Here is an 18,692-nt window from a genome sequence, read left to right as displayed (position 1 = left end):
CAATAATGAAGAAACGGTGTATTTGACGGTTTTGGTTTAATAACAGCAAAACAAAAAACTTTGCTTCTTTGTAATAATATACAGATAAAACATTTTTTTTTTTAGTTACAATACACATTGCATAGATACACAATGTAATAAATTTCTATAAATGATAAAAAAAGTACAATTAAATTTTTTTTTTTTAACCTTATGGCCTTTGCCGGTTTAAAAGACTTTATCGCAAGTTGAAGAAGTTTTAAACAGAAGTTACTTAAAAATGTCCTCCCGTTCTTTAATTTGCTAATTTAATCTAAAAAAAATGCTCTCCAATTTTGTCGCACTCTCCACAGACCTCTTTGCACCGATCTTACATATTATTACATATAAATGTAATATATATATATATATATATATATATATATATATATATATATATATATATATATATATATATATATATATATATATATATATATATATTTCAAGATAACAAACTCTAAGAGTTAACTCTTATTCCCTGATATGTATCAACAAAAAGCAATGATGTTATAGGTAAAAACATTTTAGATTACAATGATTCAGTTTTTGCAACTGTTGTTAATATTTTTTCTTAAAAAAATGTTAATTTTGAAATGGATCTTGATAATATTAAAAATTTTGGTAGTTATAATTATTGAAAAAACGTTTTTTCCCAGATTTGACAACATCATTGTCTGATTAGGCTATTCATTTTTGAATGCTTTATTGTCCTGCGTATTTTCCGTTTGTTTAAATCTAGTTTTTTAAAAGATACAAGAACAATTTTTAAAACTAAAAGAGATTTTATTGTTATACGTTTTATGGCTGTCTGGATAATTACTTTATCAAATGCAAACAACTTCTGTTGAAAATTTATCAAAATCTTAAATTATAATAGGAAAATGGCTGATAATGAAAATTTTTTGCTTTTTATATTTAATTTAGCAAGCCAAACTTATTGTGTATCCGAACATGTTGTGTATCTAACTGTGGTTATACTGTGGTTTAACTGTGGTTATACTAATTACCACAGTTAGATACACAAGAAATTTAATTAATTTAATAAACTTTAAATTATTTTCTTAATCATTTCGGACTATTGTGCGAAAAAAAAATGGTTGTTTACAATTTTGATAGTTAAACTCATTTTGCTGATGATGTTCAACAATATGAGACTCTAGAAAACATATCTGGCTTTCTTTTTGAAAATTACTTGCAACATTTAAAAAATGGTAAAAGCCACGACACCTTTTGGCTCAAATAATTCGTAGACGGTCTGAATATAATGCGTCAGAAAATAATCATCAGTCACAACGTCATTATTCAGAACGCAAATGAGCTTTAACTTTGTCAAAAAATTAAATTTAAAAACAATATACCAATGGCCATGTCCTGAATATTTGAGATTTTCAATGCAATATATTTAAGTTTATTTACCAAATATTTGTCTAAAAACAAATTTTGGCAATAGTTGTGTTAAGATAGGAAATATAATTTGTTAAAAATTTGTTCTTGATAAGATTAACAATAATACTTGCCTTTTTCGACAAAAACTAATTATTTTTTTTAATTACTTGTGTAATTCAAGCTTATTAGGAATATATTTAGTATTGCATCTAGAAGTAAGTATTGCATCTAGGAGTTAAAAATATTGTAACTTTAGATGACAGATTTTTTAAGTATGTATTGCTCCAAGTTTACAGTAGTTTTGTTGTGTCACCTTTGCTTGATTTGTTACAATTTACTTTGTTGAAATTTGTGTATTGTTTATTTATCTTAATTATTAATAAAAAAAATAATTATTGTGCTTGTTGTTTTTTCCTTATTTATTATTTGTTTAAATCATATCAATAACATCCAAGTTTGTGCATGAGTATGTTTGACACACAATAATTTTGAAAAAAAAATTTTGATGATCCACATGACATTATTAAAATGCTTTCCATAAATGTTTTGTAAAATGTTTTGTTTTTAAACTTTATTTACTTTTATTTTTTTAATTACTTTTGGTATTTTTAATTGTTTTATATTTTTAAGTTTCTAAAATTTAACTTATTTTTAATCATTAATATAAAGACTTAATTCCTACAAATATTTAAAAAAAAATAACAATAATAAAGATAACTTTTGCCATACTGTTTAGTTTATTTTCAAAAAATATTAAGTAGCTGTAAATTATATTAGGTAGTTATAAATTAAATTTGCCGATGACCATGCTTCTAAAAGACTGATTATAACATAAGTATTATGTATAACTCTTGTTAGTTATACGACATAAATTTTAAAAGTATGACTTTTTCCAGTTTTTTGCTTTTGTGAGGTTACTTCTTAAAAACTTTTCCAATTTAATTTTTATGTTCTATAACTTTAATGTGACATATAACAAAGCAAGAGAATTAAGTTAGCGTAGACGTTTTTTATACAAGCAAGATGAAGATGTGATAAACTCAAAAAAAAATAGAATTCATAAGAACCTTTGTTCCAACGAGGTGATGGTAATGATATTTGTGATGACGATGACCATTATGTTGTTTAATTATGATCATTATATAATTCATTGTAAATTAGTTATTGTCATTATTGAGGTGATGATGATAGTCATGATGATCATCATGATCACAATAATGATATGGTTATTATAAGGTTGATTTCCTTTATTATTATACTGAGAGGTATGTTATTACAGCTATGAATATTCAAGCTTCGAATAAGTCACTCCGTAATTACTGAAAAAGGAAAAGAAAGTTGATATTAAGATATTAAAAGACTTAATAAAAAATTTATAAAAAATATTTTTGCTCAAAATAGTTAAAATAGTTGCCTCTATTTCTCCTTTGGCTCTTTTATGTACTTAAAATTTGATTACTACGGAGTATTTAAAATAAAATATTTAAATATATTTTGAAGACAATATCTTTATATTTGCATTTAAGTACACATTATTAAAATCAAAGTTAACCTTAAAATTTACTATTTAGAGATATCGTCTTTAGTAATAGATATCGACAAAGTCATGAACGCAGTGAGTCAGACACATAAGTTAGAAAAAAAAATATATTAATCAAATGTCACCTTTTGTTAAATAAATTTATATTTTTTATTTGAAATATTAGAACAATGTAAAATTATTTTTATTTTTGTTCTACCTTATATAAAATATTTTTCAAAAAAGCTTTAAAAGAAGTCGTGTTCTTTACGCTTTTTGTTTGTTTATTTATTCTTCATAGAAGAATAAATAAACAAAAAAAAGCATAATGGTCCTATTTTTTAGGATTTCTAAAATAAACCCATTAGAAATGCATCAAAATTATATTTGCAGCTAATCAATTAAGGATATTACGCTGACATCATTTTTTAAGTTTTTGTTTACGCCCTGCCGATAGGCAATCAATATCAAAAGTACATCAAAACTATTTATGTTGATGATAATTTGTTGACAACGTGGCAATGTCATTTTTAAGTTTCTTTTTCTTTCCTACCAAATGAGCAGCTGAGCATCCAAAATAAATCAAAATTACATCAGCAGAAAATAAAACGCGTTTGTCGGGCCAATGCAAGTATGTCATTTGTATAATGAGTTATTATACCTTTTGTGATAATACGTCAAGTCTGGTACTATTTCTACCATTTGTCATAACGAATCAAGTTTCCCTACCCAACAAGCACACAACGTTGAAACAACGTTGAAATAACGTTGATCAACGTTGATCAACGTTATTTCAACGTTGTTTCAACGTTGTGTGCTTGCTGGGTACATTTACTTTTATAACTTCATTGATGTTTTTCTGAGTTATCTTATTTACTTTTTTACCTTATTATCTTTATGGAAAAAACACTTCAAACTAACTTATCCAAAATGTTAATTTTTTAAAAGTAAAAAATAGATTTGAATGAATAAAGAATTTTACATTAACTCACCAGTGCAGTATAGTGCGTAGAGTTTGCTTGATAAACAAGTTTGTCTTTATTCGAATACCCTTGTTCACCAAGAAGTTGACATTCTATTTCCATGTTAACAGAAATGTTACTTAAAACATTAACTGAATAACATGTTGATAAAGCCTTACATTTTAAAAGGCAATGCTGATCATTTCTTGCAGTTGTTTTTTGAAGCACAGAAGTATTTAAACGAGTAAACGGCAATCGAGTTGTACTTATATAACTGTTCAATGTTGTGATCGATGATGTCAATGATGCTGAACGGCAAAGTTTATCATTAGTGCACACAACCGATAAAACCAAGCGTAACAATAAAAAGCTGGAACATCCTCTTAATATATATATATATATATATATATATATATATATATATATATATATATATATATATATATATATATATATATATATATATATATATATAGTTCTATAGTTTGTTGGCTTTAGGAAGAGCGGAAGGAAAAAAGTGATTCTTACGCCAACACATACGTCACTTTTAATTACTTTTGACTTTCGTCCAACATTTCCGTGTTGGACGAAAGTAAAAACCATTAATTTAATTACAAATTAATCGTTTTTTAAAAAAACCACAAAAACGCAAATTTAATTGACCAGAATGTTTTTAAAAACATTCTGAATGTTTTTATAACATTTTGAATGTTTTTAACAATATAAACAATGTTTTTATTTTTATTTTTTTTAATAAAATGTTTTTATTTTTATTTTTTTTAATAAAACGTTTTTATTTTTATTTTTTTTACTGTAAATCATGCGCGGAGTGTTGCTAAATCGACTATCTTATAGCCTGACTCACAAGGGAGTACTGCTACATCGACTGACAAATAGCCTGACTCGCAAGGGAGTGCTGCTACATCGACTGACAAATAGCCTGACTCGCAAGGGAGTGCTGCTACATCGACTGACAAATAGCCTGACCCGCAAGGGAGTGCTGCTACATCGACTGAGGGTTTGGTTGGGGCAGGCAGTCTATCATTATTAAAAAAAAAAAATTCCGATCTTGCATTTTAATTTTTACTTTTTGTCAACAAAATATCGAAAAAACTTTCGGACAACATCTAAGGGTTCTATATATATATATATATATATATATATATATATATATATATATATATATATATATATATATATATATATATATATATATATATATATATAAATATATATATATATGTATACAGTGGCGGCGTTTGGGAATGGCCTGGTTGGGCGATGGCCCAGGGCGCCGAATATAAAGGGGCGAAACTAATTGATTAATTTACCCTTTGCCTTTTTTTTGAATGGGGTTAAATTGAGCTAGGGGCACCGTAGAAATCTCGCCCAGGGCGCTGGTAGTGCTAAAACCGGAACTGTATATATATATATATATATATATATATATATATATATATATATATATATATATATATATATATATACATATGTATATATATAAATATATATAAATTTATATATATATACATATGTATAAATATAAATATATATATAAATTTATATATATATACATATATATATATATATATATATATATATATATATATATATATATATATACATATATATATATATATATATATATATATATATGTATATATATAAATAAATATATAAATTTATATATATATACATATATATATATATATATATATATATATATATATATATATATATATATATATATATATATATATATATATATATATATATATATATATATATATATACTATACATATAAACATGTATATATATATATACTATACATATAAACATGTATATAAATATATATATATATATATATATATATATATATATATATATATATATATATATATTTATAAATTTATATATATATATATATTTAATTAGTAAAAAACACTTATCTAACTTTTATCTTCTACTCGGAGTTTCACCATCGCTGGATCATCAGGAAGAGAACCCTTCCTGATGATCCAGCGATGGTGAAACTCCGAGTAGAAGATAAAAGTTAGATAAGTGTTTTTTACTAATTAATTATTGCTCTGTTCTTTAAGAACATTGAGCACTCTATTTGTAAAATACACTAACATAATTTACATATATATATATTTATATATATATATATATATATATATATATATATATATATATATATTTATATATATATATATATATATACATATATATATATATATATATATATATATATATATATATATATATATATATATATATATATATATATATATATATATATATATATATATATTTATATATATATATATATATATATATATATATATATATATATATAAATATATATATATATATATATATATATATATATATATATATATATATATATATATATAAACGTCGCCACTGTATATATATATATATATATATATATATATATATATATATATATATATATATATATATATATATATATATATATATATATATATATATATATGTATATATATGTATATATAATATATATTTATAAATATACATATACATTTATATTATATATATATATATAAATATTTATATATATATATATATATACATATATATATATATATATATATATATATATATATATATATATATATATATATATATATATATGTATATATATATATGTATATATATGTATATATAATATATATATAATATATATTTATAAATATACTAATATATATATATATATATATATAAACTAATATATATATATTTATATATTTGTCTAGTGGCGGCGTTTATATATATATATATATATATATATATATATATATATATATATATATATATATATATATATATATATATATATATATATATATATATATATATATATATATATACTATATATATATACTATACATATAAACATATATATAAATATATTTATATATATATATATATATATATATTAAAATTTCCTGAGTTATTCTTTTTTTAAACTTGCGTGCCAATAATTGTGACAACAACTCAAACATTGGCATGACAATATTTTTAATTGGATATGTTTATAACTTTTAAAATAAGCTTTTGTTTTCAATATTTATTATATTTAAGTTATTACTAAATAATACAAAAATAAAAGAATTCTATTAACAACAGACAAGTTAAGATGAAGAAAAAAATTAAAAATTAAAAAATCGGAGATGTCTATCATATCAGCTGCAAAAAAAATATAATGTTCCTCGCAGTACTCTACAAACAAAACTATTTAGTTTAAGCAGTCTAGTGTATAGGCCTGGACCAGCACATACTTTGCCACTATTTATAGAAGATGCTCGTGAGAAGTAGCTTATTGAAATGTCAAGAAGAGGATTTCCTCTAAAAATAAATGACTTACAATAAATAATTTCAGAAATATTACATAAAAGCTCGCATCCTGCAGTATTTAAAAGTGGAATTCTTTCTAGAACTTGGGCATAGAGATATCTAAAAAGGAACCCTAACTTGAAGTCTAAAACATCAGAGCATCACTCTTTAGGTCGGTCCAGTGTCACCAGGGGAAACTTTCCTTTATTATTTAAAAGAGTTTAAATTTTGGTAGAGGAAAAAATACTTCCATTTCTAATAAACCTATAAATAAAAGAAAGAAACGTCTAGTGTAGGCTCTATCTACACAAGAGTATAGGCAAACACAAACAAATAAAGTCATAGATCAATAGAAGATGAAAATTGGATTTGTAATTTTGGCAAGGCAAATTATGATGAAGAAATATGATCAAAGTTGCGGGTGAACTGTGATACACGTGATTGTGCTGTGCACCTAAACTGTATATTTGAGAAGTGCAAAAAGCTGACAAACATAAAAAAACTTATTAAAAGAAAGAACTTTCCTTTTGCGAGCCAAGAATGCACTTAAATAAATAACTTTATTTCTTTAAATTCTCTTTAATTTTGTGGTTTTTATTAATAAAACACTTTTATTATATATATGTATTTAATATACGATATACTTATTAGTTCTTGTACAAACAAAAACAAAAATTTAAAACGAAAAACAAAAATCGATGTTTAGGTTCTCTAGATCTGGATTCAAATTGATGCCAATAATTGAGTCGCGCGTGCCAATAATTGAGTCAAAGTGCCAATAACTTGGGACAACGAATCAACTTACTTATAATGTGAATATATGCTACATTTTTTGAGCAAATGAAAAATTAAATACATCAGGTCATTTACAAGGTATATATCTAATATTGTGCCAAATTTGAAAAGGTTTCATTCACTGGTATGATTTTTGTACAGAAATTAGTATCAAATATAGCGTTAAGGTGCCAATAACTGTGACACTACCATAACTGATTTTGGAGCCTGAAGCAAAGTTCTTTTATCTTTCAGTGAGGATTAGAAAAAAGGAAACAAAGTACCAAAATTAGATAACGTTAATAAGTTCTTGATGGCTGAAGGGAGTATGTTATTAATTATTTTTTAGTGAATTTTTGTTTAATTTTATTAGGTTTGTAAAAATATTCAACAAAAGTTGTTTTGTGAAATTATTTTAAATTAGAGAGTTTCAAAAGAGAGTATATGAGTGACCACTTCAGGATGGCCCTGTCTAACAGTTAAATTACCTTTTAAAAATTCAGAGTTTTTTTTGAAAAAATTTTATCGCCTCCACGGATATGAAGGGCAAAGGTGGAAAAATATACTTAGAAACACTAATTTATATGGCTTTGTAAATGGAATACCTTTATAAGTTGTAACACCTTACCATTTATTTACTTTTTTCAAGTTTGCCTTTTTTGATTTTTTAAATATATTTTTTTTATTTACAGCTTCTTCTATTGTATTCAATGGAGCAAAAGAAACCTCGGTTAATGGAATATTGTTTGACTTTCTAAAATATGCTCCATTTCAAAAAGGTGATGGAAAAGAGAAGAAGTTTTATTCAATTATATGTAGATTATATTCAATTATTTGTAGATCTTATTCATTTATATGTAAATATATGTAATATTTAAATATATTTTTCAATAAAACAACTTTTATCTCTTGCTTTAATAACTATTTAACTAAACTAAACTGAAAAAGTTCTAAATAGTCTAAGTATAGACTATGAGTAGATTTAATATCCATAATACTCTTGATAATGTAATAGAGAAGTGCAACAGCACTATTGGACAGGCATACTACGTTTTGATGGTGATCTTAGTTTTTATCAACGGTTTCTGTGATTACAAAACGTTTTTTAACAGCCGGTTTAACGTTGATAAATCAATGTTAAAAAAACTGCCATTCTTAACGTTGTTTCAACGTAAATTCAACGTTATTGTAACGTTTTTTTGTGTCGAATCAACGTTAATATAACGTTTGAACCTAACGTTGATTTAACGTTCATAAATCAACTTTGAAAAAAACTTTCATTCTAAACGTTAAATCAACGTAAATTCAAGGTTAGGTTTCAACTTAAGTTCAACGTTATTTCAACGTTGTTAGCCGGCTGGGCAGTTTTATGGAGTCGGTAAGTCTACTGATTGACAAATTATGAAGAGATGTGAACGTACGGGATCCACATTTTTTGTAATAGAAATATTATAATATTATTTACTACAAAACGTTGTTTGCGGTATTCCAAAGTGTTTGAAAGACGCCTAGCCTAAAACCCATTGATTTACCGGAAAAACTGAAATACCATTAAAGAATTTGCATTACAGCATCTAAACAAGAGTAGTCTACATTGGTTGAAGAATCTATTTAGAGGTGAAAATACGTTTACGCAGTTCGAAGTAAATGGAATTTAGTTTGTATAACATCCAGTATATACAAAATATAATCCTAAAATCCAACTGCTTACCGTAAAAGATGGAGGAGGTAGTGTAATGGTTTTGGGATACTCTAATCGGGACGGTTTTGGCTCTCTCTATTAATATACTAGAACTATTTATCAAAAAATATGAAAAGACATTTAAAAGCATTGTGTTACCTTATGCGAAGGATAAAATATCTTATGGATGGGTTTAACATTTTAAAAACAATCTCAAACACACAGGCAAATCAGTTCAAGAATTTTTCAAAAAGAGCAAAATTCGCGTTTTGAAGTTGACATTCTAATCAAGTTGCTTAGTTGAAATATAATACAACTAATTATTTTTGGGAACTTGTTTACCGTCAAATAATAGACATTGGGATTATAAGTTATGCTGATTTATTCAGAAAAATAAAGAAATATTTCACTTAATTCCCATTGATGTTTGCATTAACTTAATTGACTTTATGCCTCGTAGATGCGAACCCGTTCTTGATTGTAAAAATTGTCCTAAAAATTATAATGGGTTTTTTGCATTTTTAATAAATTTTGACCTATACATACGGAAAAAACGTATATATACTTTTTGTTTTATAATAATAAACTCACAACAAAAGGTAACCCACTGTTATTCAGGGTGGTAGCTCTTAAATAAGAAATAAGACAATATCAATTAAGGAATGAATTTATATTTTCTTAAACAGGATAATTGCCCAATATTGGGTTTCGGTGCAAACTCTCAAACAACTAAAGACATTCATAATTGGTGAAGCCAGCTTTCTAACGCTTTTTTGGAGCTTTTTGAACGAGTGATAAAACTAGAAACAACAAAAACTGAAAATTCAACAAAAACATTAAAAATCTGAAAACAATAATAAATAGAGCAGGTGAGTCAAGCTAGTCTATCAGTGACTGGTCTCTCATCGTCAAACAGGGTATATAAAAAAAGAAGCTTATATAGCAGTTGATGGTAACAAATGCAGCCATTAATGAATTTGACGAAAAAAGAAAAAGAAGAGGAAAAAATGTAATTATTTATGGAGTAGCTGAATCAACTAAAGAAAGCATAGAAATGAAATCAAAAGAAGACGAGTAAAAAGTAAATAAAATTTTAAGCCCATAAATCAATAGAATGTAATACTAAATTTTTAGACGGCTGAGACTAAAACAGATAAACCAGGTCCATTTTTTGTTGAATAACCTGAGGATATTCTTCGTGAAAAATGCCTTAGATAGAAAACCGGATATTTATGTTCGAACTTTAGCGAATAAGTTTAAGACAAGTGTTCCACTATACAAAGAGTAAAGAGAAATTATGGCTATAAATCTTATAAAAAGAAAAGCAAGAAAATGTCGCAATTTGTTGTTCGAAGCCGCCCTATAAAAAATTATGTGCCAAAAAATCTTGTTTGATTATTGACGATGAAACTTATTGTGCTGCATATATCCAATCTCTTCTAGGATACCAATATTATTCAGCAATTAATCTCAACAAACTGAATTCCAATTACAAATGTATTGGAATGCAAAAACTCTCTAAAAAGTTCTTAGTTTGGCAAGCAATTTGTGAAGGTGGTAAAAGAAGCTCTTGTTTTGTGACTACGGGAACAATTAACACCAAAATATACATAAAAGAATGCCTTAAGAAACGTCTTTTGCTATTTTTAATATATGTCATTGCTCTTGGACAACTTTAAACTGGCTTAGAGAACATAAAGTAGATTTCGTTGAAAAACACTGCAATCCACCAAATTGTCCCAAACTACGTCCTATCGAAAGATATTGGGCTCTTGTCAAAAGAAAACAAAGGTTCAATGAAAAAGAAGCCAAAAACATTTAAGACTTTAAAAATAAATAGATAGGAGCTACGAAGAAAGTCCAGCCGAAGACTGTGCATAAGCGGATGTCGAGTGTAAAACGCAAAGTGCGTGTGTTCTCACGTACAAAACTTCACAAACTTTCTTAAGTGAAGTTTAAGAATATTAATATATGTACTTTCAAAATATATATAACATTCAATATCGAAATACAATAGTTAAATTAATATCCTTTAAAATGTCCGCGCAGATTTATTCTGGTACATGTATATATATATATATATATATATATATATATATATATATATATATATATATATATATATATATATATATATATATATATATATATATATATATATATATATATATATATATATATTTATATAAATAGTTAGATGAAGTAATCTATTAAATAATACAAAACTCTTGTTCCTTGAAAAGGGCTCAATATTTAGATAATTTACTTTGATTATATATAAATTTCAAAACAGGTTTATAATTAAAAACGAAAAAGAAAAGCCATAATAAAAGTTTTTTCTCTTTCCTATTTAATTATATATTTATATATATATATATATAGACAGTGCTGAATACAAAAGTCGAGCAAGTATATATTATATTAAAATAATAAGAAAGTACAATTAAATTTAATTGTACTTTATTATTATGTTAACATAAAATTGTTCTTACATAATATACATACGTATATATTAAACACCTTTGCTTTCAACAAGGCTGCAAGCAACCACTATTAGAGTTAGAAGTTACTGGACGAGAAAAGATGAAGTTTTTGGAGCAAGATAACGATTGACAGACTGCTAAAAAGAATTCAAATCATATGAATAATATGAATCAGGAAACCAAGATGAAGGAAGCAAATTCCAAAGAAATGATGTTCGAGGAAAAAAACTAGACGATTAAGAGTTTTTAGATCTCTTAGGAACAGTCACAGAAAAAGAATGAAATTTATTTGAATGACGAGTTTCACGAGTTTTTACGAAATTTTAGCAGATAGCACAAGAGACGCTAGCTCTATAGAGCAGTGCCCGTTGTAGTATTTTTAGAAAAGAGAAAGAGAAGCAACATTACAAAGATGTGATAATGGTTGGAGGTTGGCTGCAAGAGCATGTCAAACTATGTTTACAACCCGTTTTTGCACTTTGTCTGAAAGAGAAAGGGCATCATTGGAAGATCCTTTCCAGGTATTGCAACATTATTCCATACAAGGACGGATCTGAGATTTATAGAGATAAAGAATAGAATCTGAAGTAAGAAAGTGTTGAGCACGAAAAAGAGATGCAACCTTAGGAGAGTCTAATTTTGCAATGGATTTGATATATGGTTTCTAAGAGAGATCGGAAGAAAAAGTTATTCCTAGAAGATAAGGGTAGATGACTCATCAAATACATAACTATTTATAAATTTAGGACAATCTAGATTATTGCGATAACAATTGGCTAAAAAAATCTTGAGTTTTATCTGAATTAAATTTCACCAGCCAATGTGAGCCTTATGCTGTTGCAGAAATGAAACCCTTTTTAAGCTCAATTGCCCCCTTTAAGCAAATATAGGGTGCTAACTTTTTATCAAAATAAGAATAAATGGTAGTATCATCAGCGAACAATTCCACCTTAGATATGAGAATATCTAAAAGATCGTTAATGTTAATTAAAAAGAATATAGGGCCAAGGATTGAATCTTGAGGAATCCCAAAAGATACAGTGTATAAGGAAGAGTACTGTCCATCGAGGATAACTTCTATACTAAAATTGGAAAGGAAGGATTTAATAATCTTAATGATGTCACGTGATACACCGTAAGAAGAAAGCTAATGGAGAAGACCAGCATGTTAAACTATATCAAAAACTTTAGAAATGCCAAAAGCAATAGCTTTAACCTCTCCACCTTTATATAATTTTCAGTAAAACCTATCGGTTATTACTTTTAGCAAATTGGCTGTAGAACGAGAAGATCGAAATTTATATTGATGATCAGAAAGTTAGTTCTAATTTTAAGATGAGAGATTAAGTGTTTGTTAATTAAAGATTCAAAAACCTTGCTTATGATAGGAAGAAGATTAATGGGACTATAGTTAGACGAGTCAGATTGCCCTTAGAATGTTTGAAAATAGAGATAATAGATACCGCTTTCTAGCAGGCTGGAAAACAAGACTCTGATAAGCACATGTTAAATAGTTTTGAATGTATATACGACAGCTCCGGAGAAAACTTCTGTGAGATTAGAACAAGTATGTTGTCTAGACCACAAGCTGTAGAAGAGTCTAAGCAAGTAATAATTTAGATACTAAAGCTGGAGTGATACGAATGTCGAGTAATGGATCAACCTGTTTGTTGGCTAAATTTGGTAGAACACAACTAGTGTAATCAAGAAATGATATTGATAAAATACTCTTAGTAACAAATTCAGCTTTGTCTTTAGGTGAAGTGATAAAATCTGTACCATACAAGAGAGGTAAAAAACAGATTTGCGTTTATTATTGATGCTGTTAGAGAATCTCCATAGGTCACGAGCACCTAACTTTTAAAAATACGATACGAGATTTCATGACCTGAGAGTAGGGTGCTTTGGTGTTAGACAAAACCTATTTTTAATGGCTTCTTGCAATACTAAACAGACGACTGTTTTTTCGGAGAATTAATAATATTATTAATAGTAATAACAATAATAATAATAATAAAAATAAAAATAATATTAATAGTAATAATAATAACTAAGTAACCGTTAAAATAGTCAAGACAAAAGTTAATTATTTAAAAAGAAAATAAAGAAAAACATTTCTTATGATTAAATAATAAATATTTGATCATGATAAAGGTTTCAAATAAAAATAATTTTCCTTTTGAAATTTAAATAAATTTAAGGACTTCACCATAAATTTATATTTTTTTGACAGTCCATAATTTAGCTCCACAATAAGATATATAAAATTCTGAGAGTTTGCTACATTTATACTGTTTTTATGTAAAAACTAATATCACTCGCAATTGGACTTTACTTTCCCACATTTTCATATGTGTGCATATTTTTTGTAGAGATTAGTTTGATCGCTTTCATTTACATTTCTTTCTTTTTTTTACAAACTGGAGCTGAATCATCACCGCTGCTACCAGTTACCGATGATAGGTGCTACAATATACCGGTGAGAAGAAACAACCTTTCAATAACTTAATCTTTCTCAGAGCTTTTCATTTTTTTTTCTTTTGCTTTTTGTGTTTTAAATAATCCCTTCAAGTTAGTTATGAAACGTGCATCAATAAAAAAGCGCTACGGAATAGTTGACATTCCCATTAAAGATAAATCATGCTTTAAGTTCAGGTTGTTGTGAAGATATGACATTTAATAAGTTTGGAGTTTTTTGTGTTATATCTACCTATAGCAACTTCTGAAGTTTTCTTCAGAAATGCAAAGCAATCTTTTTGAATAGCTTGATAAGTATGATACTGTTATACATAACCATAGTTAAAACAATTTGATGTAACACTCAACAAATAATGCGTTCTGTAAGACGACCTAGTCATAAATAAAATAAAAACGACCGCAGTGTAGTTAACATATGCACTTCAATGAAAGAGATCGGAACCATCAAAATATCTAAGTGTTGCCAAGTATTGGGAGACGAATATTTGGTACTTCAGCCAAGGCCTTGCTGAATTTTTGATATTCGGTACTCCGCAAAATCACTGTTCGTGACATCTCTAGTAAAGATAACAAAATATTTAGAGTTTTTATGGAAATGTTGTTTTTTGTATAGCTTTAAGCCAAAGTGTTTATAATCAGAAATATGAGATAAACAACACAATTATAGAAATTCAGCAAGAAGAAAACCTTTTCTGATCAGCTTTTGTGCTTTTATCGTACAAAGTAGTAGATGGCAAAATTTAAAATAAAAATGGAACCCCTCAAGTTGTCATTGCTTTAGACCCCTTCATCTACAATTTAAAAAGGAGAGCCCGGTATTATCCAGAGAAGAATAATCAGATCTAAAAGTTACATTAATTCCTGAAAGATGTTTTGCAGAGGTATTAATATTGCAGGAAGAAAGGTGGCCTTTAATATTAGCGGATTGATCAAACAATTTTTAATAGTAAAGTGGTTTAAGCACTTCAGAAGTTTTTCCTAAAATTAGCAAAGTTTATTGTGATATAACTAAAAGGTTGCATAATATTTTCATAACCATATCTTTTGGATATCCAATTACCATAAATGAATTAGGTTTATATTGCACTGAAAAAGCTAAAAGTATTGTGAGTTTTTAAGTTTGGAATGTTTATGGCCTCCTATTGTACATAAGCTACTACTGCATAATCCTTCTTTATCATTTAAATTACCTTTATAAATTGGGGTATATTTGAAAGATGCACTGGAGAGTTTAAAAAAACAGATAAGAAATTCTAGTCCTAAGTACACAAATATCAAGATTAAACGCTATGATGAATCAGATGAATTACCTTCTAGTAAGATCAAATCCAAAAATAACAACCATATCTTTTATAAAACATTAGAATTGTTAAGAAAGTGTTACCAAATGAAGTTATTAATTATATTAATGTAAACGATAAAATAAATGTAATAAAGTAAAGCTTTTTTCTCTATATATCAACGTACTTTAATAACCAGTTTTATAAAAATATCAAGTGGAGTAATGTATCAAGATAAAGTGTTTCTTTTGAAACTTTTATATCTTTGAGTTAAAAAGTTACTATTTATGCGTGTGTATAACTTTAAGGCGCCCACAAACCCGTATGCGCACATGGTACGCGTCAAAGTTGTGCATAAAAAAGTTAATTTAATCAAATTAGAAATCTTTGACCCAAAAAAATGTTGTTTTAACATATGACATATTTATTTGCAATTTATGTTAACCTTTATTGAGCTTTTATAGAATTTTATTGGAGATTTTTGATTTTTCATAATATATACTTTGAACGTTCAAAAGACCCGTTTGTTTAATGACAATCAGCGAAAAATAAAAGGAATCATAACAAAAAGCCATTTATATATGCTGCATGAGCTAATATTTAAAGACTATTATCTAGTCAGTAGTTTTATCAGATTTTACTTTTATATACACTAATTACAAAAAACTTACTTCACTCACTTAAAACAAAATTAAATCAAACTCATTTTTAATTTAACTTTTTTTTGCATTTACATAAATAAAACAGAATAACTCCTACTGCAATCGTAGAAAAACCGTGCATATAATTTTTTTATAAACTATTGACTAGAAAATGAACCCCTGCCGTTTTTTTTAAATGTTGCAGTATTGCATATTGTTATATATTTATGAATTGCAGCTTTACAATACATTATTTAAAAATAATAAATAATTTATATATATATATATATATATATATATATATATATATATATATATATATATATATATATATATATATATATATATATATATATATATATATATATATATATATATACTACAGCATATTTATGGGAGCACTTGCTCACTTTTTTTGCTTATCTAAATTGGTACGGCTTTTTTAAAAAAGGAAGATGAAAACGAAGAAAAATGAATCATAAGATTACTGCCCCATCTTAAACACTCAGTCGATGAAGCAGCGCTCCGCTGTTAGTCAGGCTATTTGTCAGTCGATGTATGTACTTAAGCCCCCAGCAGCAGGCTATTTCAGTTTAATGTCAACCTATTCACCTTAATCAGCAGTATAAGATATATGCATATATATATATATGTATATATATATATATATATATATATATATATATATATATATATATATGTATGTATGTATATATATATGTATATATATATACATAAACAAAAACAACAGTGATCAGGGAATAACAGGTAATCTTGAAAGCGCTTATCAATTTTTCTTCCGAAGTCAACGGGTCTGATGCCTCAATTTATCTAAGATCTGTGAAAATAACGGGGTTTTTTGTACTTCGGAAAATATCATTAATCATAATAAAAAAGCATATATATAAGCTTAAAACTGTATGTTATTATCTAGTGATTTGATTAGATTTTATTTTTATATAAAATAATTTCAAAATATATGTAACGCACCTTAAAAGGAACACTACCAAACTCATTTTCAATTTCTTTTTCTTTTATTTTGCGTTCAAACAAATTTAACAGAACAACTCCTACTGCAATCCTCAGATAACTGTGCTGGTTTGAATAAAATTGACAACTGACAAAATTATATGCACGAATAATAATATTTCACAAACTATGAACTACAAAAAGTACACCTGCGGTTTTTTTTAAATGTTTTAAAGGTGCATATTGTCATATATTCATGAATTGCAGTTTTATAATAATTTATTTAAGAGTTGCATAAATATATATAGAATTTATATATATATATAGAATAGATATATATATATATATATATATATATATATATATATATATATATATATATATATATATATATATATATATATATATATATATACATATATATATATATATATATATATATATATATGTAGAATATATATCTAACTATCCGATTTTATTTTTGCTCAAAACAATTTTAATAAAATTTGTTATCACTTTTAAATAGTCTCCCTGAAATATTTCCGTTAAATGTCATGCTTTGTTAAATATATAATAACAAAAAGGTTAACGACTATAAAAATGGTAATTATCATGTGAAAAGTGAGATTTTTAAAGATTTAACTGTTATATATGATATATATATATATATATATATATATATATATATATATATATATATATATATATATATATATATATATATATATATATATATATATATATATATATATATATATATATATATATATATATATATATATATATATATATATATATATATATATATATATATATATATATATATATATATACTGTATATTGATACCGATATTGTATACCGATACTGTATATATATATATATATATATATATATATATATATATATATATATATATATATATATATATATATATATATATATATATATATATATATATATATATATATCATATATAACAGTTAAATCTTTAAAAATCTCACTTTTCACATGATAATTACCATATATATATATATATATATATATATATATATATATATATATATATATATATATATATATATATATATATATATATATATATATATATATATATA

At 25.4% G+C, this 18,692-nt stretch overlaps 1 protein-coding gene across 1 annotated transcript in view; it reads right to left on the bottom strand.

Annotated features, from left to right (window-relative positions):
- The window catches only part of LOC136076591 (uncharacterized), a 68,361-nt gene extending 50,585 nt beyond the window's left edge, over positions 1 to 17,776 (bottom strand). The window contains exons 1-2 of the mRNA XM_065789894.1: positions 17,598 to 17,776; positions 3,919 to 4,270 (exon numbers count right to left, since the gene is read on the bottom strand). Coding sequence (XP_065645966.1) covers positions 3,919 to 4,270; positions 17,598 to 17,623 — 378 coding nt within the window. The 5' untranslated portion in view covers positions 17,624 to 17,776. The remainder of the gene's footprint in view (positions 1 to 3,918; positions 4,271 to 17,597) is intronic.
- Positions 17,777 to 18,692: the final 916 nt, after the last annotated feature.

Source organism: Hydra vulgaris, chromosome 02 (genome assembly GCF_038396675.1).
Source record: "Hydra vulgaris chromosome 02, alternate assembly HydraT2T_AEP".
In the NCBI taxonomy this organism is placed as follows: domain Eukaryota; kingdom Metazoa; phylum Cnidaria; class Hydrozoa; order Anthoathecata; family Hydridae; genus Hydra; species Hydra vulgaris.
The sequence above is the reverse complement of the archived record's forward strand: the minus strand, read 5'-3'. Positions and strand labels throughout refer to the sequence as shown.